Below are 21,107 nucleotides of genomic sequence, written 5' to 3'. Positions count from 1 at the left end.
TTGACTTAAAGTTGAAGTCAATCACTTCATTATAACCTAGTGCATTAATATGTAGTTTCTCCAAGAATTGCATCTCATTGATTGAGGAACATAGTGTGTATCCAAGTTCTCCCTTGAAATTAGTTATCATCAAATCCCTTAATTGTTTTAGCTTTCCTACGCCTCTAAGACTATCCTTCACTGAACTGGAAGATATTTTGTTAGCCAGAAGATGGGTACCTTTCTAAGCTTGCTAATCTCCTTTCGTATCTCAGACATATCTGTTTGTCTTATATCCAAGGTCTCCAAGTTCTGGAGCTCACCAATGGAATTTGGAAGGCTTCCTATCCATGTATTCCTGAAGCTTAGATACTTCAAAATGGATTAAATTCTCCAAATTTTCAGGAACCTGAAATAATCGAGAACCATATATGATCGAGCATCATATATTCGATTGTTTTCACAATCAAGTACTTTCAATGGCATGGCATGTATTTTGCAAGAATTCCGCTGATGAATTGTTCATATAACCCTTTCTTTGTGAGTTAGAATTTGATCAATTGTGTGATCTTTCAATACTTCAGATTAAATCATCGGAACCTGTTGCTATTGTTAAGGGCCTAACAGTCCCACTTGAAACCAATTGATTTCATACCTCATGAAAAATTGAAAATTAAAATAAAGCTCATTTTTCAAGATGGAAGACTCGTTGATTTCAATCCATTAAGGTTATCCACCAATGAATGTAAGACAAATATTTAAATGCTCATTCAGGTTAGTAGGAGGTATGCTAGATAGTCATTACCGAAAAACACTTTTTGATGAGAGAGATAAAAAGCTTTGAGAAAACAAGTGAAGCTATTCAAAATTGCATGTTCCATGGAGATCCCATTGTCCAAGGAAGTTGGATGCTATTTCAATGACATTTCAAATATACACTAGAGTCTCAACTCTCAACGCTATGCCAAAACGAATCAAAAGTTTGTAAGTGGGAAAGATGACATTCAATGACAAAAGTTTAAGCTCACAACATCGATTAATGATAAAACTAACCATAAATGGCAGTGTACTTGAGGATAAAAATAACTAAGGGGAGTCATTAAATAAACTTCTCAAAAGTTGAAAGATAACAATTAGAGAAAACTCATTTCCTTTTGCTACTTTATCCAAATCACAAATGTGATTACAGATGAATCCTAAGATACATTTTTGGTGCAATTAGAACTTGATACTGCACATGGCTACCATCAAACTTGCTAATATTGCAATAATTCAGGAGAATATTCTACAGTTCAAGCCTTTTAAAGAAAGAAAACAATTATTAAGAAGAAGAAAAAACAAAAGAAAAATTCTTATGAGGACGGTGATTCATACGTGCTATACAGTTTAGTTACATTCTTACTTTTGTCACTAGAAGAAATGCCATAGAATTCTTCTAGGTATGCCAAAGCTTCTGAGTTGCTGTTACAAACCTTCCACAATGATGCAACCTCTCCTTTAGAGACAGTTCCCCAACCCTCACAATCATTTAAAAATTCAAGCAGCTTTGAATAAAATGAATCATAGTTCATCAACAGGAAGGGAACAGGAAACTTTGATCCAATCCGTTCTAGCTGAATCAATGCCAATATCTCAAACACCTCATCTAAAGTACCAATCCCACCAGGAAGGGCAACAACAGCAGTTTTATCAAACGAATTGTTCCTCACTACAGCGTCCACTAGCCCATGCTTCCTTGCTGAGAAAAACCTGAACTCAAAAGTTAAAACAATATAAGCAGTCAATTTCACTCATGTCAATAGAAAAAGTTATTGAGCAACAGTTGTAGATTACCGGAAGGTGAGATAATTTTCTGACGGTAAGTATGGATGAAAGTTAGACGCAGTCCATTCCCCAGCTTCTCTTCCTATCTTGAATCCACCAACTGGTTTTCCTGCTAGCATAGAACCTTGAGTAACAGCGTCCATTAGCCCTGGTCCAGCCCCTGACCAAGAAGTGCAGTCCAAAAGATTTGCTATCTGTGCATCAAGATATGTTGCAAAAATAATCAAAACTTATAATTACCTTTGCCACTATCACTGTTGTTAATGCCAGAAACAATGTGATTAAGTAACAAATGAATGAGATCTTATACAATACACACTGGCAAGTAAGCTGAAAAAAGAGGTAGGAAGCTATTGTAAGAATATTTACTTGCCTCTTTAGCCAGCTCTTGTGCTTGCACATAATGTGAATGGCTAGGTCCCATCCTTGAAGAACCCAGATACACAACTCCTCTCCCTAATCTGTTTATGAGTTCATAACATTTTTTAATCTCTTCTTTAACCTGTAATATTAAAATAAAGAAAAAAGTGAGTCAGTTTCCTGGATTTTCGCTGGAATTCCAAAGGACTACAAAAATTCTTGATAGAAGAACTCTGTGCAAAGTGCTTTTCTTGAGAACTCAAATATGTACACTTTAGAATCATTTCCAGCCATAACACAATTTATACCAAAAGCTTGAGCTATTAATTCCTTATCCCTTCATACAGCTGCTTCAAACACCAAGGGGTTGCACAAATTATAGGCACCCGAGATTGAAATGTTAAGTCCAAAAACCATAAAGTGACACCTGACGGATTAAGCCAGAAATACATTACCTTGAGTCCAAACTAGGCATAATATACCCTAGGTCATGCAACACTGTCCATCATACATTGCTGACCTGCACTCCCTCAGATGAGGTTTATCCGGTGATATTTACCATAATGAATAGAACCATCCACCAAGTGGAATGAAGAAAAATAAAATGAAAATTGAAAACAAATTTCAGAATTAATACTCTCTGAGGCAGCAAAGTAGGAAGAACTAGTAGACATCCTAGAAGCTCTACAATAAAATGACTTTCATGACTAGCCAACATGAAACCTTGTAGATACAAATAATGTTATGTTACTTTTCTAGATAGAAAATGTAAAATTTTAATTAGAACTTAGTTTTTCATGGAATATCAGGATTAAAAGAAAAGGTAAGCGTGGTCCTAGTGTAATTCTTGTTTCTTATATGGCTTAAATATGAATTTAGTCTCTGTAAGTTAGCTTTTTTTCCATTTTGGTCCCTGTAAATTTGCACTTTTCAATTTTAGTCACTTTAAGATCCATTTTTCTTTTCATTTTTAGTCCCCGTAAATTCATGCTTTAGGGACCAAAACTGGAAAAACTAAAACTTAAAATAGACCAAAAAAGAACAAAAAAAACTTGCAAGGACAAAATTCATATTTAATCAATTTACTGAGAAGAACTTCTTGCATATTCAGAGAAAGGTATCTAGCCAAATAAGCAACCTTACTCTGGTCCTAAAACCTACACATTTGTGTGTTTCAGTTTCCCAATGCACAACCTTAGCATTCACAACACAACAACAAAAAAAGAACTTGTACTACAAAAGTAATCAATTTCCATCAATAGATTGAAAACTCTCCAGAATACCAATTCCTAGCTTCCCATCACTACAAAACAGGTAATTCTTCTATCAATTATCAATAACATATTCCCAAGAACATATTCAATCGAACACATTCTTACCAATGGACACACCCTTTGTCCTTTGAACTGAAACATAACATTGCTAGTAGTTGTCACCCCCACAACTTACATGGATTTAGTAGGTCCTCTTCAAGCAGTCCAACTAAACAGTAACTTTCACGACAGAAATGGGTTTCCACTTTCACCAATTCTCATCACATATATGCACCAAGAAAAAAGAAAAAAAAACTAAAACTAAAACTAAACCAAACTAAACAAATAAGCAAAAGGGAAAGCTATAAGGTGGGTTGGATGGTCAAGGGAGAAGAGAAGGGGAGAAAGGTCGCGGGTTATCTGTTAACAAAACTAAGATTCTAACAACTAACATTTGCCGATAGAAAAAAAAAAAAAAAAAGAAGAAGCAAAAGGCACTAACTTCAACTAGAAGATGGTAAATGCTACCTCATCTGAGCTCTTCCTCTCATCCAAATCAGTGAACTCATGCTTGCTAAAAAAAATTGCACTTTGAATGGCCTTGTGCTTTGAAAACTTGAAACCAATTCTACTATTCTGTTCTTTTCTGCACAAAAATTGGCACTTGATTCTTGTTTCATGAGTGTCTCTCAGCACAACATAGGTACCCAACGAAGCTGCCACTGAGAAACCCATCCTTGAGAGATTCCTAAAGGCGTCAACTACAAGCCTTATAAGAAGCAAACCAACAATTCAAGGTCTGAGTTTTCTAGGAACACAAACAATATATGCTCATTCCATGAAACAGAATCAGTGTGAACAAGACACAGTTGTTTTTTTTTTTTTGGTCGGTTACAAGATAACAAAAAAGGAAACTCACGATGTAAAAGCCTAATATGTTATGCATTTAGGCCTCCTTGATCAGGTTATAACAAAACTAAGGCGATTTCTATTTACAACTTTTTTCTCCTCTCATTGCACTCAATTCACATAAACTTTTTGGTTACCTATAATTTTTATTTAATTTGATTTAATTAAAATTTAAAATTACGTATTTTAATCATTTTTGTTAAGTCAAATTTATTTTTTATAGATATATTTTTTTTACACGGCATTACGTTTTTATAAATAAAAAAGGATTTATTGGAAAAGAAAAGTCATTTTTATCTCCTCATAAATAAAAGAAAAATATAAATTATAATTTTTTATTTTAACTAATTTCAATTTTTTGTATAATTAAAATATTTTTGTTAATTTCAATTCATTTTTTTCGTACAATTAATAGCTAGCTTGATAATAATTTGAAAGAGATGGTAAACAAAAGATTGTTGGAACCAGGAAATGAAAAATTGCTTAAGATTTAAATTTTTTATGTTTTGCAAAAACTATTTTGTATATTAAAAAATTGGGGAATTTATAATAAAAAGTATCTTAAAACCTATCAAAACAAATTCATGAACTTGATTTTATATGTTTTGCAAAAACTAATTTGTATAATTGATTTTTTAATTAAAATTATATTAAAATAAAATAATAAATTTAAATTTATGCTCAGTAATTACTTTTGAACAAAATAGCTTGGGTTTTGTAGACCGAATAATCAAATTCATTCTTGAAAGTGTGATGGGATTGATAAATTAATTCTTGAAAGATAAAAAAATACAAATTTAATTTCTAAATGTGTAAAAAGTAATAAAAATTAGTTATGTGATTAATTTTGTGAGACGATTTTGTTCAAAAATTAATTTGATAATAAATTATATTTTTTAGGATCAATTTAACATTAACTAGTATAGGAATCAATTTGTTATTAAGTTATCTGTAGGATTAATTGATGCAATTTTTTACACAGGGATTAAGTTTAAAATTTTCTTCTTTTAAGACCAATTTATTAGTAGGTCATACTTTCCGCTACGAATTTGATTATTAACCCTAAAAAATGAGGATAAGAGACAACAAAGGATATTTTTGTTCGTATGAGGTGCAAGAGAAAATTTATAGATACAGAAAGAAAGACTGCCTACAATAGTTACAAAGTGGGCCTGGATTTCTAGGTGTAGGTCAACGGTAGCCCAATGGGTTCTTAACCCTGTCCCTTCTCTTTGATCAGTAACCCTACCCTTTCTTCTTTTTCTTCTTCTTCTCATTAGCCAGAGCTCGCAGCACCACCACCAGCACCACCACCAGCACCGTTCTATTCTTCTTCCACAATGGGTACGTTCTCTCTCTCTCTCTCTCTCTCTCTCTCATAACATGATGATGCTGATTCATGTGAATTTATCTAGGTATCTCTCGCGATTCCATGCACAAGAGGCGCGCCACCGGCGGCAAGAAGAAGGCTTGGAGGAAGAAGAGAAAGTAAATTCTTCTAACTTATTCTTATTCATCATTAACTGATTGCATTTTTAAATATTTCAATGTTACCTGATTCATCATTTTTTAACTAATAAGAATTAGTGTTAAAACTCAGCATTTTAAGGGTTCATTAGTGTGGAACCCTAATTTGAACCAAAGAAGTTACATTGTTTATTATTATCCTGTTTTTTTTTTTTTCAAATGATTATTTTGTGTTTAATGGGGGTGTGTTTGTTTTGCAGGTATGAGCTTGGGAGGCAGCCAGCAAACACAAAGCTATCAAGCAACAAGACGGTGAGGAGGATTAGGGTTCGCGGTGGAAACGTGAAGTGGCGTGCTTTGAGGCTTGATACCGGGAACTACTCTTGGGGGAGTGAGGCTGTGACCCGCAAGACAAGGATTCTTGATGTTGTGTACAATGCATCCAACAATGAGCTTGTTCGGACTCAGACGCTGGTCAAGAGTGCCATTGTTCAGGTCGATGCAGCGCCCTTCAAGCAGTGGTATCTGCAGCATTATGGCGTTGAGGTTGGCCGCAAGAAGAAGAGTGCAGCAGCTTCTGTCAAGAAGGAAGGGGAGGTACAACAAGTTGAATTGAACTGTGTACTAAATGCTAATACTTGTTTGTTTGTTATGTACAGTTTCTCTTTTAGATGCTTTAGAAGATGAATGCTTGCTGTGAGATTAGAATAGCTTTTGTCAATGTTGGTTGTTGAAACTTGGAAGCTTGAATCTTTTGCTTTATTTCTGTGGATTATACTTCAATTTCAACAATATGCACTGTGCACTTTATTTGGTTACGATGCACATATTATTGTCATTCCGCCAATTCTCTATATTTTATAAGAATTTATTTTATATGCACTACTTTTTTACACAAATATCCAATGAGATTTGATCATTTTACCACGTCATCTATTTCATTAATATGATGTGACCACACTGCAGCAGGGTAAATTCCTGTTGGATGTCTATGCAAAAATGTTTTACATTGAGCCTGCGTATAATTAAACCCATTTTGGAATTCTAGTTTTGAATTATTCAAGAGCTGTAAAGTCTTAATGCAGGAAAAAAAATCTCTAAAATGTGTTCTGGAACTGGGTTGCTAAGGCTACATATGAAATAGTTTTTATTTTTTTAAATTAGAATAGGTTTATATTTTTTTGTCAATGGTGATATTTTTTCTTCAAATTCTGTTTTTCTTGCAGTTTTGATGATAACCTTGGACTGTTTCTTTACATTATTCAATATTTCTGTTTTAACAGGATGGTGAAGCTGCAACTGAGGAGGTGAAGAAGAGTAACCATGTTGTGAGAAAATTGGAAAAGCGAAAGCAGAACCGGGTGCTTGATCCTCACATTGAAGAACAATTTGGAGGTGGTCGCCTTTTGGCTTGTATCTCATCTCGACCTGGCCAATGTGGCCGTGCTGATGGGTATGTTACTTTTTACTCAATTAGCTATCAGAGATATATCAAGTGCATGCTTCCTGCATCCAGTGAGAGTAAATTTTAGAATTGCTTTTCATAGTTAGAACAACCATCCCATTTGCAAGAGCATATATATGATGAGCTAGAATTTAAAAAATGATAGGTCCAAAAAATAAGGGATTTTCCTCATTCTAAAAGTAGCTCTCAGCAACCTCTCATGTTGTATTGCGTTCTCCAGATGGTTTAGATTTACTTTAGTAAAAAGGAATTGCAAGACATGGATCTAAATCAGTAGTGTTCGGTTCCTTATTGGCAATCTTATCCTCTAATCTGAAGCAGCATGTATGGTGATGCTGACTTCAAATATAGATTTAGAGTTAAGGGCAAGTGAACAATATTCTTCAATTTTAAATTTAATGGTCCTGGTTGTTGGAACTTAATGTCTTCTGAATTTGTGGCAGATATATATTAGAGGGCAAAGAGCTGGAATTTTACATGAAGAAGCTTCAGAAGAAGAAGGGCAAGGGTGCTGCTTAAGATATTGTCTCTCTTCCTACTCGTTGTATCAGAATTTCATGAAGCTCTTAACTATCCACCAACAGATTATCGGTTTTGCTAGGAACTCTATTTTCTTTGGGAGGGAAGGGTTTATGGGTGTAAACATGACCGAGAACTTTTATTTGTTTACTTATAGTGAGTCCTGTTTAAATTGATTATTTCCACCATTACAATTTTCTAGTGCATTGACTTTCTTTCCTTGCATTTCTTTAGAGCAGACAGAGTACTTGGAATTATTTACATTTGCCCTTTATAAGTTCTTAAAATGAGTAGTTCTTTTGATTTCTGAACTTCCTCTTCATGGATTTTGATTCTCATGTTGAGTAAAATAACAAACTCATATGGTATTTATGAGATTTTTTTAAATTTTATTTAATAGACCAGTCTTTTGGATTTATTCTCTTTATAACACAAGTTTTGTAGATTCAAGGAACTCGTTTACATTATATTGGTTGATTGATCATTTGATCTAAGTGTCTATTTGAAAATGAGGGAACTAAAATTAATACCAAAATTATATTTTAGTTATAAAAACATTACTCATGCAATAATTTGTTACATAACTGAGCAAATAACAAGAGAAAACATGGGACAACATCAAAGCATGATAAGGCTTCAACAACTCAAATGGTAGTTAGGAAAAAACACAAACTTCTGCAACAGCACGAAAGACTAGGAAGCAAATGACCCCAATTACTGTCCAAAAAATTCCTATTTCTGTCCAGAAAAACCCAACTGCACCAATCAATAGAAAGAATAACTCAACACCATCAACTAACTCAGCACCATCACCATTTGTAACCATTCTGCAAGATGTGTCCAATGGATGAAATCCAATTGATACACCAACAAGGTAAATGCTAAAGTTCAGTTTAAAGTCCAAGACTTTAAGGCTCCAAGACCAGTCACTAGGGGTTCTACCACAAGATTGAACCTGTCTCAAGAAGTTATCAGCAATCCAAAGAAGTCACCATGGAAGATTTAGGTTGTATTCATGTATGTAAGGTGCCTTTGAGACACACGGTAACTAATCCCAAATTTATGTATGTAAATACATGGCAATGATCATGTAATGAAATGAAACAACTGTATGGTTTATGAATGAATATTCCATTTATTACTGTTTAAGACAATTCTAAATGTTAATGACATTTTATTTTACTAATACTGTCAAAATGCTAGGGACCAATTACAATACCATCACATTTTACAGGGACTAAAGCAAAATTATCAATTTCTTAGGGACCTAAAAACAAAAAGTTAAAATTTCATAAGGATTTAAAACAATAGCATCATATTATATTGGGACCAAATGGACCACATACATGATTCACATAATTTTACTTCCACCAGCATGTCATGTCATTACAATTGTTTATGCTTCGCTATGACAACATTATTATACCTACTAGAACACCACTTCTTTGCAATTGCAATGCTAACAACACTCAATCAATCCCAAAGGAATCCTAAAACTTTGACCCTCTTTTGTTCAGTGTTGATCTTAGTATGTTGCTCTGCAATTTTTTTCCTTAGTTGAGCAACATCAGAATTTGCTTTAGATTGATGTTCTTTTTTAGCCAACATCTTCTTCAACTCCATGATTTGTTCAGTAAATGCACCTTTCAGTGGTGCATAACATTTTTACGCCGAATCAAATATTTTAATTGGCACTGTGAGTCAATTCTCTAGTCCTTGTTTATAATTTTATTTTTTTTTTTTTACTTTTAAGAGTAACAGCATGATTCTAGCAAACCACTGGCGAATTGAAAATTGGCTTCACTATGAAAATCAGATGTTTAGGTTTATCAATCAAACCATACAGATTCACGTTTTGGCTTCTGGGTCTTTGGAAATAAGCGCTTCTATTATTACTAAACGGCGGTTGCCTCCTCCTCCTTCATTGTCTTTCTCTGTCTCTTATTTGTTACTGAACCTATCTACACTCTACAACGCTTCCTGCTTCCTTCAGTTTTAATCAGGGATGGAAATAGGATGTTCAAAAAAAGGCTTTACATATATTGAGCTTGTTTAATGTATTCATTTGTTATTTTTGTTCAAATATTTTTCAAAGGAACTAATAGGAAATAAATATAACTTATTAGAGGCTAATTTTTTTTGTTAATTTATCAGAATTTAAAATATATTTTAGTCTTTATTTTTCTATATTTTAAAATGAGTCAAAAAGATAGTTTTAAAACAATTATCATTTTTTTTTTGCTGACAATGATAGTTTTCTCATTTTGATACACGATTTTGAACTATATAAGCCACCTGAAGTTCAAATCAAAAAGGGGCGATTAGTATCATTTAATTTTACTAATTACATCTAAAAAAATAAACTTCTTTGTTAAAGTGTTATTCATTGATCATAAAAAAACAAGTGGTTTTCATTGGAACATCTTTTAAAAAATAAGAGTCATACAAAACATAAGCACAGTTAATTGAAGAGTATTTATGTAATGATATCATTAAAATAGAATGAAAATAATTACAAATTATTTATATTTAAGTCCATCAAACCTTTTTTTGTTGCATATAAATTATATAATTGAATACGAAGGAAGTATTAACTAATTACTCTCTCCTATCCTTTTTGATTGTCAAATTTTTGAAAGAAAAAAAAAACCTTATTTATATGTAACTTTCAAAGTTCTAAATTATATTAATTACTCTTTTATCAATTATATTTTTCATTGTTTTAATTTTTAATTAATTTACACATGTATTTATTGGTGAAATAGAAATAAAAAAGAATAAAATAAAAAAGTTCACAATTATTTTATAAGGATCAAGAAAAATTATTGTATTTATTACTTTCTAGTTTCTAAAAATCTTAAAAGGCAGATAAAAAAAACAACAAAATCAGTAAATGTAAACATCAAATTAATTAAAATAAGCTATTAACTACTATCTCCAGTCCATATAGTATAAAAAACAAAAAAATCTTTTTTTTTACCCAAATTGTAAGAAACATATGACTACATAAAATTAAAATTTATGATACTATTAAAAAAAATCAACCAATTTAACAATTTGTATTATTCTTAATTAGATATTTATTTTTTAAACATAGGACCGGAGATATATTAACTAGATGACATGACAAAAACAGTCTAAGTAATATTATTTGAGAAAAATAAACTATACAAATAATATAAAATAATTTTACATGATACAATCAATGGTAAGTCATTAAACTAATTCATTTCTTATCTTTCTCATGTTAAGTTTCTCATACATCCTTTTCGGGCGGTCAAGAGTGATTCATTTAAAGGATTTTGTTGCCATATGCCCACTACAGTTACAGCAATACTATTAAATACCAATGATTAAGGGAAAAAGAAAACAAAAACCATAGTATTGTAAATAAAACGAACATGTATTTTTTATCTGAAAATTCCAAAAAGCATTTAGTACTTAGTCAGTTATTCTTGTAAGTAGTTAACATGATGTAACATGCTATTTTAAACTCTGAACATACTCATGACACGCATCAACAAAACCCTAATAAGAAATCACAAAAAAAACAGAATCTGTCTATAGAAATATTATGTCAGCCAAAACTCAACTCATAAATGCGATTTGTATGTATTACCTAAATATTAAGTAACATAATACCTGTGTCAAAATTAGTCAGACAAAAAAATGAGCTAATGGAAAACCTATTGTACAACAAAGCCATTTAAGTGGGAAAAATCAATGTACAAACAAAAAAATTGAGACCCTACTTCGGTATACAACGTGGGACAAAGAGCAAGTGAAGGTGAAGGAAACAAAATCCACTGAAAGATGCTAGATACTGTGCCAGCTACTATCATTCCATCATGCTATATAAATCAAGACAAATGGACCTTTGTCTTATGGCTTTGATTCTGCACCTTCAAGGGTATTGTAGAATTGTTAAGTTAAATTCAGCTTAGAAAGTAATGCTATTTCTGCTCCAACAAGATATCAGCATCTTTGAATCACATGGTAGTAACCAAACTGGCTGCAATTAAAGGTAAAACATTGCAAGACACATATGAGATGTGAATCAGAAAATTAAAGATCACCTTCCATTCCACTACAAAAGCTCGGATATCAACCCTTTCAACCCCAAAACACTCAACATCCAAGGCCTTTCATTATGTCAACCAGCTCTTTGATCACGGTTCCAGTATCAGCATGTGATCCAGCAAGGTTGATTGCATGATACTCTAACCCTTTCCACCGCGAAATATATGCAAAATGGGGTCGTCTGAAATAGCTGCTAATGATCTCCAGAATCACAGTTTTAGGCAATGCAGATACTATATGAGTAAGACCAGCACCATGGGCGCCAATGATGACTGATGCATCTTGAATGGCTTGTACCTGATCCTTCAAAGACATGTGCGCAAACAATCCATTGACAAGGTTAATTTTACATCCTTTATAATTAGATGCCCAGCTCTTCAATGAGTCAAATACTTCTTGCTCATTACTTAGTCGTGATTCAACTTTACCACCATGACGTGGATGAGCTAAATAATCTTCACGACGAACAAAGAGGACATTGTGTCCAAAGAGTGGTTTTCCACCACGGAATAAATTAAAAGGTAGCCCAAATGCTGCTCTGATCATTTCTCCAAACTCAGAAAGGCGTGCAGTTTTGTGGTCATCGGGGTTTTGCCGTAGTTCTTGAGCAGGAGCTCCATAACAATCTATATCTTCTGTTAGTCCTTTAAACAATGCTGTCTCATATCCCAAAGGTGAGAGAATAGCATGACGAAAACAAACTGAACCACTGAAGTTTTTAGCATATCTGAGGCTTGAGAATAAAGCTTCCCATGTCTCTTCAAGAGGAGCCTGAAATTTTAGGAGGAAACTAGTAAATTAACAACCAATTTCCATGGTTGTTAAGAAGGTAAAGAAAACTAATCAATAAGTGAAAAATAGTACATGTGTTCATATAATTTATGAAGAGAGATCAAGACACTGGTGTCCAACAAAAAACTCATAATAATCATGTTGTTGAGACTTCACAAGAGGGAATTGTAGAATTGTTGAGAATTGGAAGTTTAGAAAATTATACTTTGGATTGGTACACTGTACCGAAATCCAACCCCTCTAACCTAAAGAATAACAAAATTATTGCAAAGGCTTCGGAAATGCAAAAATAAAAGGAAAAGCTAGAAAAGTTAAACTAGGTCAATTTAACATCAATTTTTCGATTATAATCAATATTTAATCTAAAGTTTCCTACCAAAAAAAAAAAATTAAGAAATACAAAGATATACTTCAAATAATGATTCCTTTTATTTAAATCTGGAAACCCAGCTAGGTCCAATCAGTCCCTTTTATGGAAGAAAGCAAAAAGCATCTAGATTCTATAAGAACATCCCAAGTTATCAATAACTAGTTAATTTTAAATTGGGTTACAAAAATTATTCACATAGTTAATAACCTCTTCTTCATTCTTCACATCTCAACATCCTTTTTAAATTTTGTATTTTAAAATCCTACATTTCACTTCCATAATTTTTGGGCGCTTAATCTAACAGCTAATGCAAAAATCATTTAAAGAGGTAAAATGTATGCAAACCAACATTACCATAGATACTGCATGCTTTACACTTTCTATGTTTTCGTAGAATACAAACCAACAGCATTAGAATGTTGAAATTAAATGAAACAAATTAACAAAACTGATCATGCATACCTTGCTGTGGCCGTCAACAAAGATCAAATGTGGTCGATTAGGCAGACCAGTGACTCTAGAAGAAACATAAGCACTGTACCAGTCTGTAACAGTGTGAAAAAGATTAGCATACTCAAAACGTGTCACCAGAAGTGCAGGTTCCTCAATCCACTGCAAGTAGAAACTCTCTAGTCAAGCACACACAAAAAAAAACAAAAGTTGTACAAATAAAGAAAGATAACAATATACAGTAAATTCTGTCAAGAGAGGCAATTGTGAAAATTAAAAGCTAAATCAAAGAGAGAAAGTATACACGGAATGGTAGGTTTTATCAATTGAATATCAAAACCACGAAAATTCAAACTTTCCATTTCCTCACCTCATCACACTCAAAATCCTTGCCTCCCATGATCCGATTCTTGCTAATTATAAACTCTGCACGGTGTGCATAGTAAATACTCACCATAGCCACAAACGAAACCCAGAAAAATAAAATAATAAAGAAAAAGAAACCTCCAACTTTCTCGCGAGTCCAAAATTAGAAACCCTACAACTAAGGTTTTAAAAATCAGTCCGTCACCGCGATTCAAAGGCAATATCAAAGTTTTTAGAGTGTCTACAACGGCAATTTTGGCTGTATAAGCCACATTTATCCGCAATTTCCCACATTATCAAGGATCGGAGCAAAACTACGACCGCAATTTAAAACCTCGTATAATAACACAAAAAGTAAAAAACCCAACACCACCAAACCACACACACCCACATGATGAAAACTCAAACTTTCTCCCTAGTCCAAAATGAGAAACCCTAAACACAAACACCCACATGATAAAAACCACGAAAAATTCAAACTTTACACTTCCCTTCTCACCTCATCACATTGAAAATCCTTCCCTCTCACGATCCGTATCTTGGCTATCAAGTCCCGCATGGTGTGCCCATCGATCCCTCCCCTCGGCACATACTCATCCAAAAACTTTTGGTCAACCAGAAGCTCCCGGTCAACGATGACTTCACCGCCGTCAACCTCAAACGCACCGTTTTGAAACCGGGGAAGCTCCTCGCCCTCCCTCCGCCCCATCACCGCCGTGAGAGGCTCCCCTCCCTTGGCCATGGCGATCCTCTCCGGCACCATGCGGAGCCTCCCGCCCTCGCACACGGAGCTCCGGAGCGTGTCGCTGTGGCGGCACCGGAACCAGCCCGCGCCGGCGCGGGGGCGGAGGAGCTCGCGGCGGCGCGTGAATCCGTTGCCGAAGTAGGCCTCGCAGGAGCGGGGAGGGGCCGTGGTGGGGCCCTGCGACCACGGGAGGTAGGAGGGGAGATTCGGCCATGGCTTTGAGAAGTGCGTTTGGTGGGAAAGTGGTGTGAGATAAGTGTGAGTGTTAGGTTTTTTGAGTTGTGAAGAAGAAGAGGGTTTGTGGTTGAAGTAGAGGAAGAGAGAGAGGGAGTTTAGGACGAAGAGGAACAAAAGGGTATGAACGAGCAACTTGGTTCTTCTGTTCATGGCTTCTTCTTCTCACTCTCTCTCTCCTCCTTCGGAGAGAGGGAAAGAGTAGGTGCGTGGTTTCCTCAAACAGAGACAAACCAATGGGGTGATGCCATGTGTCAACATATGACGTGAATTTGGTCTCTTTTTCTTCTTTCATAAGGTTTTCTGCTTCCTTCTTATGGTTACATTGTGTATTGTGTTTGACGAGAGAAACACTCGTATAATTTATTTAAATTTATTTGTTGAAATAAATTTTCATTTTAGTAAAAATAAGTAGTATTTTATATTTAAATTATTTTTTTACTTAAATAAAGTAATTTTTTATTTTATAAAATAAATTCTATCAATTTCTTAAATAAGCACTTATATGAAAAATATTTATTTTAAAATAATTTTTTTAAAAAATTAAACAAATTCATCCAATATTAAAATTTATATTTATTTTTGGACTCAAACTTTTTATATTTTATTTTTGTTCAAAAAAATTGTTTTATTTTTATTCTCTAAATCAAAGACATTGGTAATGAGAGAGATGACGATAAATATTTCTATCAGTTTAATTTTATATGACCTTTTTTTAGAAAAATAAAATTAAAAATCTGTTACAAAGTAGTTATTATTTTACAAAATTCATTTAAAATGTTTTGTTTATAAAGAATTCTTAATTGGAAAGAAAGTATGAATCGTTGTAAACACTTTTTTTATGGATAAAATTGATATTATGAATATTATTTTTTTCATTCTTGTAATTAGAGATAAAAAATACATGCTAAAATATAATTTTTATCTTTTTATTTTTTTATATTTGTGATTTTAATCATTTTATTTTTTAATTGAGACATTTATTTTTTACTCGTAATTTAGTCTCAATTTTTAATTTAGACATTTTATCTTCATTTTTTTAAAAATTATGATTTTAGTTTCTTTTTTCAATTTTAGACTTATTATATATTTTTTTAAAAAAATTATTTAATAAATTAAACTTATTAGCCATTAAATAATTAAAAAAAAACATTTAACAAAACATTTAACACATGAATAATAAATAAATACATGTAGACAACGTTTACAGATTACTTACCTTATGATTTTTTTAAAAACAAAAGATAAATTGTCTCAATTAAAAAATAAAATACTACAATTACAAGCTTTTTAAAAGTGTATGATCTCAATTAAAAAATAATTAGATAAAAATTATATTTTAGCCAAAAATATATTAAAAACTTATATAATATTTTTGTTTGGAATTTAAAATATTAATCATATCTTTTAATATCTAATGTTAAAATTTTAAGCGTTATACAAAATGAAGCGCGTGTTTGAATCAACCTTAGAAAAATTGATTTTGTCTTAAATTATTCAATACTGTATCCATTAAATACTTCAGAAAACGACTTCCCTGAAAATGATATCAGCCAAAAGCTTAATGTACGTACAAATTCAATTTGTATAGATTACCTCAACAATTAACAGAGAATCCGTATCGAAAATACACAGAAAATATGAAACCGTGGAAAAGCCTATTATTGTACAACAAAGCGGGGTAAGTATGAAAGTATCAATACAAAAATAAATAAAAAATTGAGACTCCTCTGTATAATGTGCCAGGTACTCGCAAGGAGAATGTGAAGGAAACAAAATGAACTAGAAGATGCCACAATATTAACCTATGAAGCACCAACACTGACACGAACACAGATACGTAGACACCAAAATATAGAACGTAATGCGGGTGTCGTGTCGATGTCGGACACTAACATGGACACGTGTCGGACATCAGATACCACAAGAGACTAGAGTGTCCGTGCTTCATAGATACTAACAAACCAAGGCAAATGGACGTTTCTCACATGGCATTGATTCTGCATCCTTCACAAGCATTGTAGAATTGTCATGTTAATTATGCTATTTTTGCTCCAACAAAAGATATCAGCAACTCTGAAGCACTTTGTAGCAACCAAACTGACTGCAATGAAAGGAAAAAAAAAAAGAAACATTGCAAGCCACATGAAATGTTAATCCGAAAATTCAAGATCACCTTCCATTCCACCACTCAAGCTCAGATATATCAGCAGTTTCAACCCCCATAACACTCAACATCCAAGGCTTTTCATTATGTTCGCCAGTTCTTTGATCACAGTTCCAGGATCAGCATGTGATCCGGCAAGGTTGATTGCATGGTACTCTAACCCTCTCCACCGTGAAATATATGCAAAATGTGGTCGTCTGTAATAGCTGCTAATGATCTCCAGAATCACAGTTTTAGGCAATGCAGACACTATATGAGTAAGACCGGCACCATGGGCACCGATGATGACCGATGCATCATGAACAGCTTGTACCTGATCCTTCATAGACATGTGCGCAAACAATCCGTTGACAAGGTTAATTTTACACCCTTTATAATTAAATGTCCAGCTCTTCAAGGAGTCGAAGACTTCTTGCTCGTTACTTAGTCGCGATTCAAGTTTTCCACTGTGACGTGGATGAGCTAAATAATCTTCACGACGAACAAAGAGGACATTATGTCCAGCGAGTGATTTTCCATCGCGGTGTATGTTTAGAGGTAGCCCGAATGCTGCTCTGACCATTTCTCCAAACTCAGAAAGGCGTGCAGTTTTTTGGTCATCAGGCTTTTGCAGTAGTTCTTGTGCAGGAGCTCCATGACAATCTATATGTTCTGAAAGTCCTCTAAACATTGCCGTTTCATATCCCAAAGGTGAGAGAATAGCATGACGAAAACAAACTGAACCACTGAAGCTTTTAGCATATCTGACGCTTGAGAACAAGGCTTTCCATGTCTCTTCAAGAGGAGCCTAATTTTTTGGAGGAAACTAGTAAATTAACAACCAATTTCCATATTTGTCAATAAGTTAAACAAAACTAACCAATAAGTATAACATAATACATGTGTGTTCACACTATTTATGAAGAAGGATGAAGACAGTTCGTTATATTTAAGCAATGTAATTTAACTTGGAAACTTAAAAATGCAAAAAATGTCAAACACTGGAGTCGAACAAAAAACTCAACAATAATCATGTTGAGACTTAACAAGAGGGCTTCAACTTGACTTGAAAGTTTAGAAGAATATACTTTGGATTGGTACAACTACAAAGTACCAAATTTTATTTTACTTTTGACAAATAAAAAGTACCAAAATTCAACCCTCTTTTTTCCTAAAGAATACCAAAACACCAAAATTATTCTACAGGCTTTGGAACAATAGGAGATGGTAGAAAATTTAAAAAAAAACTACACCAATTTGTCATGCAACATTTTAGATTAAAATCAATATTTAATCTAAAGCTTCCAGCCAACAAAGGTTCAAGAAATGCAAAGATATACTTCAACTATTGATTCCTTTTATTTAGATCTGGAAACCCAGCTTGGTCCAATCAGTTCCTTTTAGCAATCAACAACTAGTACTTGTTAATTTCAAATTCAGTTACAAAAATTAACCACGTAGTTAATAACCTCTTCCTAAATTCTTCACATCTCAGCAGTTCTTTTCAATTTTTGTATCTCAAAATCATACATTTCACCTCCATTTTCTGGGTGCTTAATCAACAGCTAATGCCAAAAATTCTTTGAAGACATCAAATTTATGCAAACCAAAGTAACTGCACCATTGGCTTTTTTTATGTTTTCATAGGATGCAAACCGGTATCATTAGAATGTTGAAGGTAAATGAAACAAATTAACAAAAGTGATCATGCATACCTTACAGTGGCCGTCAACAAAGACCACATGAGGTCGATTGGGCAGACCAGTGACTCTAGAAGAAACATAAGCACTGTACCAGTCTGTAACAGTGTGAAAAAGATTAGCATACTCAAAACGTGTCACCAGAAGTGTTGGTTCCTCAATCCACTGCAAAGTAGAAAACCTCTTGTCACAAGCACAGAAAAACAAAAGTTGTATAAAGAAAGATAGCAATAAGACTACAGTAAATTATGTCAAGAGGAGAAGGCAGGCAGGCAATTGTGAAAATTAAAAGCTAAAACAAAGAGAGAAACAGACAGGGAATAATAAGTTTTATCGGTTGAATATCTCATACACATTTATTATAGAAAGAAGAGAATGATTGCATCTCTAAGGAAGTCTCTTAACCTAACCCCTATGCTTGATATAGAATAAAGCTATGTTTATGGACACTCTTTTGGGGTTGTGCTCATGGTTTATTTCTGAGGAATTGCTATCTCTCTAATAAGCAGAAAAATTGGGCAGGACATCCAGCATTCTTAGTTTGTTTGTTAGTTGCACTTTCCCTCTTATCTCTCAAAATAAATAACTTCCCTTTCCTATCAAATAACCGATCTTACCCAATCATTGGATTACACACCGCACTGGATAAGTAAAAAGACAAAACACACTTATTTCCCCCCTAAAAGTGATCTCAAATTAATGAATCTTTTAGACTCAGACAAGGTAATAAATTAATAATGAATCACCATAACAAAGTCCAATTCAGAATCATCAAAACAAGGAAAACCAACACCCAGAGTCAAAAACTCCACAACGATTCCCACTCAACCCAAGCACCACTTGTTAACACTCACATCACGAATCAAAATTAGAAACCCTACCCCGACCCCTCCCATGATCCTAACATTGCTAATCAAAATCCCGCAGGGTTTGTCTTGTAACATCACTCATAAACACTCACATCACCAAAGCCACAAACAAAACCCGGATAATAATAACCATGAAAAATTCAAACTTTACACTTCCCTTCTCACCTCATCACATTGAAAATCCTTCCCTCTCACGATCCGTATCTTGGCAATCAACTCCCGCATGGTGTGCCTATCGATCCCTCCCCTCGGCACATACTCATCCAAAAACTCTTGGTCAACCAGAAGCTCCCGGTCAACGACGACTTCACCGCCGTCAACCTGAAACGCACCGTTTTGAAACACGGGCATCTCCTCGTCCTCCGTGCGCCCCATAACCGCCGCCAAATCCTCGCCACCCTTCGCCATCGTGATCTTCTCCGGCGCCATGCGGAGTCTCCCGCCCTCGCACACCGAGTTCCGGAGCGTGTCACTGTGGTGGCACCGGAACCACCCCGCGCCGCCGCGGGGAAGGAGGACGTCGCGGCGGCGAGTGAAGCCGTTCCCAAAGTAGGCCTCGCAGGAGTGGGATCGCGCAGAAGTGGTAGTCCAGGGGATGTGGGAGGGGACAATTGGCCATGGCTTTGAAAAGTGAGGTTCGTGTGAAAATGGTGTGAGATATGTGTCTGGTTCAAGTTCAGATTTTTCTTGTTCTTCTTCTGAAGAAGAAGAGGGTTTGTGGGTGAAGTAGAGAGAGAGATAGAGGGAGTTAAGTACGAAGAGGAACAAGAGGGTTCGAATAAGCAACGTGGTTCTTTTGTTCATGGCTTCTTCTTCTTCTCACTCACTCACTCACTCACTCACTCTTTCTCTCTCTACGGTAACAACGACAGAGTTGTGTTGTGGAGCGAAGTGGGTGCGTGGTTTTTTTTTCTCTCTCTCTAACAAACGAAGATAGGCCAGTGGGGTGCTGACACGTGGATTTGGTCGTTGTTCTTAGTTCTTTCCAAAAGGAAAAGCAAAAGTGAAAAGTTTGCTGCGAATCAAATTCTATTCTTTTCTTAGTGCTGGTAAAGGGATCAGGATTCTCTACGGTTAACAGAATGTTTCATTTTTTTTATTATTAAAGCATGATTTTGAATATTCCTTCAGGATAGCTAGGTTGGTTAAGTTGGAGGCACATAAGGCTTGTTTGCTGATCCAATTTGAAAACATATGAATAGAGTTAGGGACAAAAATTAAAGCTAGATTTCAAAAAGGTTTTGGAGCAACTGATATAATTCACTTAGGATCAAAGAAATCACCACCAACACAGAAGATAGGGGAAAACTTCAAAAGGATTCAACCAATGCAACTTGGATCGTGAAATCAACTTAATTTCTTTAAGAAGCAAAAATTAAGACTGGGTGGAAAAAGATCGTGTTTGGATAATAGTTTGTTAGTAGTCTCTACTTGGTCATTAGCCTGTGTGTAATAGGGAGTTGAATGAATGGTCACACTTGCGAATTTGCTTCTCTAATGCCTTTTTCTTTCATAGACGGTGAAAGAAATATTCACAAATTAAATCCAAGTGAATTTTTAAATTGATTCAACCAGCGCA

General features: G+C 34.3%; 4 protein-coding genes across 4 annotated transcripts; 1 reads left to right on the top strand and 3 right to left on the bottom strand.

Annotated features, from left to right (window-relative positions):
- Positions 1-1,107: 1,107 nt before the first annotated feature.
- Positions 1,108-4,308, bottom strand: LOC114423489 (probable cytokinin riboside 5'-monophosphate phosphoribohydrolase LOGL3). The gene is made up of 4 exons (XM_028390260.1): positions 3,945-4,308; positions 2,177-2,305; positions 1,813-1,997; positions 1,108-1,728 (listed from the first exon to the last, which is right to left on the bottom strand). The coding sequence occupies exons 1-4, from the start codon at positions 4,149-4,151 to the stop codon at positions 1,332-1,334; spliced, it is 918 nt and encodes a 305-aa protein (XP_028246061.1). The 5' UTR covers positions 4,152-4,308; the 3' UTR covers positions 1,108-1,331.
- A 1,202-nt stretch (positions 4,309-5,510) lies between these two features.
- LOC114423488 (40S ribosomal protein S8) lies at positions 5,511-8,083 on the top strand. Its single transcript, XM_028390259.1, has 5 exons — positions 5,511-5,669; positions 5,741-5,813; positions 6,053-6,389; positions 7,076-7,245; positions 7,701-8,083. The coding sequence occupies exons 1-5, from the start codon at positions 5,666-5,668 to the stop codon at positions 7,774-7,776; spliced, it is 660 nt and encodes a 219-aa protein (XP_028246060.1). The 5' UTR covers positions 5,511-5,665; the 3' UTR covers positions 7,777-8,083.
- Positions 8,084-11,351: 3,268 nt separating this feature from the next.
- On the bottom strand, positions 11,352-15,091 carry LOC114423487 (beta-1,2-xylosyltransferase-like). Its single transcript, XM_028390258.1, has 3 exons — positions 14,334-15,091; positions 13,481-13,630; positions 11,352-12,627 (listed from the first exon to the last, which is right to left on the bottom strand). The coding sequence occupies exons 1-3, from the start codon at positions 14,964-14,966 to the stop codon at positions 11,905-11,907; spliced, it is 1,506 nt and encodes a 501-aa protein (XP_028246059.1). The 5' UTR covers positions 14,967-15,091; the 3' UTR covers positions 11,352-11,904.
- Positions 15,092-16,380: 1,289 nt separating this feature from the next.
- Positions 16,381-20,434, bottom strand: LOC114423486 (beta-1,2-xylosyltransferase-like). The gene is made up of 3 exons (XM_028390257.1): positions 19,694-20,434; positions 18,675-18,824; positions 16,381-17,767 (listed from the first exon to the last, which is right to left on the bottom strand). Exons 1-3 carry the CDS (start codon positions 20,330-20,332, stop codon positions 17,045-17,047), a joined length of 1,512 nt encoding a protein of 503 aa, XP_028246058.1. The 5' UTR covers positions 20,333-20,434; the 3' UTR covers positions 16,381-17,044.
- Between the last annotated feature and the right edge of the window lie 673 nt (positions 20,435-21,107).

The sequence above is a fragment of the Glycine soja genome, chromosome 8 (genome assembly GCF_004193775.1).
Source record: "Glycine soja cultivar W05 chromosome 8, ASM419377v2, whole genome shotgun sequence".
Taxonomy (NCBI): Eukaryota; Viridiplantae; Streptophyta; class Magnoliopsida; order Fabales; family Fabaceae; genus Glycine; species Glycine soja.
The sequence above is the reverse complement of the archived record's forward strand: the minus strand, read 5'-3'. Positions and strand labels throughout refer to the sequence as shown.

Bases quoted from the DNA above. Each gene is read 5' to 3' on its own strand.
- LOC114423489 (XM_028390260.1), bottom strand. From the start codon at position 4,151: ATGGGTTTCTCAGTGGCAGCTTCGTTGGGTACCTATGTTGTGCTGAGA. The intron at 2,306-3,944 runs GTAGCATTTACC...TTAATATTACAG, and splicing joins AGAGGAAGAGCTCAGATGAG to GTTAAAGAAGAGATTAAAAA. The intron at 1,998-2,176 runs GCAAGTAAATAT...CTTGATGCACAG, and splicing joins CACAAGAGCTGGCTAAAGAG to ATAGCAAATCTTTTGGACTG.
- LOC114423488 (XM_028390259.1), top strand. The intron at 5,814-6,052 runs GTAAATTCTTCT...TTTGTTTTGCAG, and splicing joins GCTTGGAGGAAGAAGAGAAA to GTATGAGCTTGGGAGGCAGC. The intron at 7,246-7,700 runs GTATGTTACTTT...AATTTGTGGCAG, and splicing joins CAATGTGGCCGTGCTGATGG to ATATATATTAGAGGGCAAAG.
- LOC114423487 (XM_028390258.1), bottom strand. From the start codon at position 14,966: ATGAACAGAAGAACCAAGTTGCTCGTTCATACCCTTTTGTTCCTCTTC. The intron at 13,631-14,333 runs GTGAGAAGGGAA...TTCTACTTGCAG, and splicing joins AGGATTTTCAATGTGATGAG to TGGATTGAGGAACCTGCACT. The intron at 12,628-13,480 runs GTATGCATGATC...CTAAAATTTCAG, and splicing joins TTGTTGACGGCCACAGCAAG to GCTCCTCTTGAAGAGACATG.
- LOC114423486 (XM_028390257.1), bottom strand. From the start codon at position 20,332: ATGAACAAAAGAACCACGTTGCTTATTCGAACCCTCTTGTTCCTCTTC. The intron at 18,825-19,693 runs GTGAGAAGGGAA...TCTACTTTGCAG, and splicing joins AGGATTTTCAATGTGATGAG to TGGATTGAGGAACCAACACT. The intron at 17,768-18,674 runs GTATGCATGATC...CCAAAAAATTAG, and splicing joins TTGTTGACGGCCACTGTAAG to GCTCCTCTTGAAGAGACATG.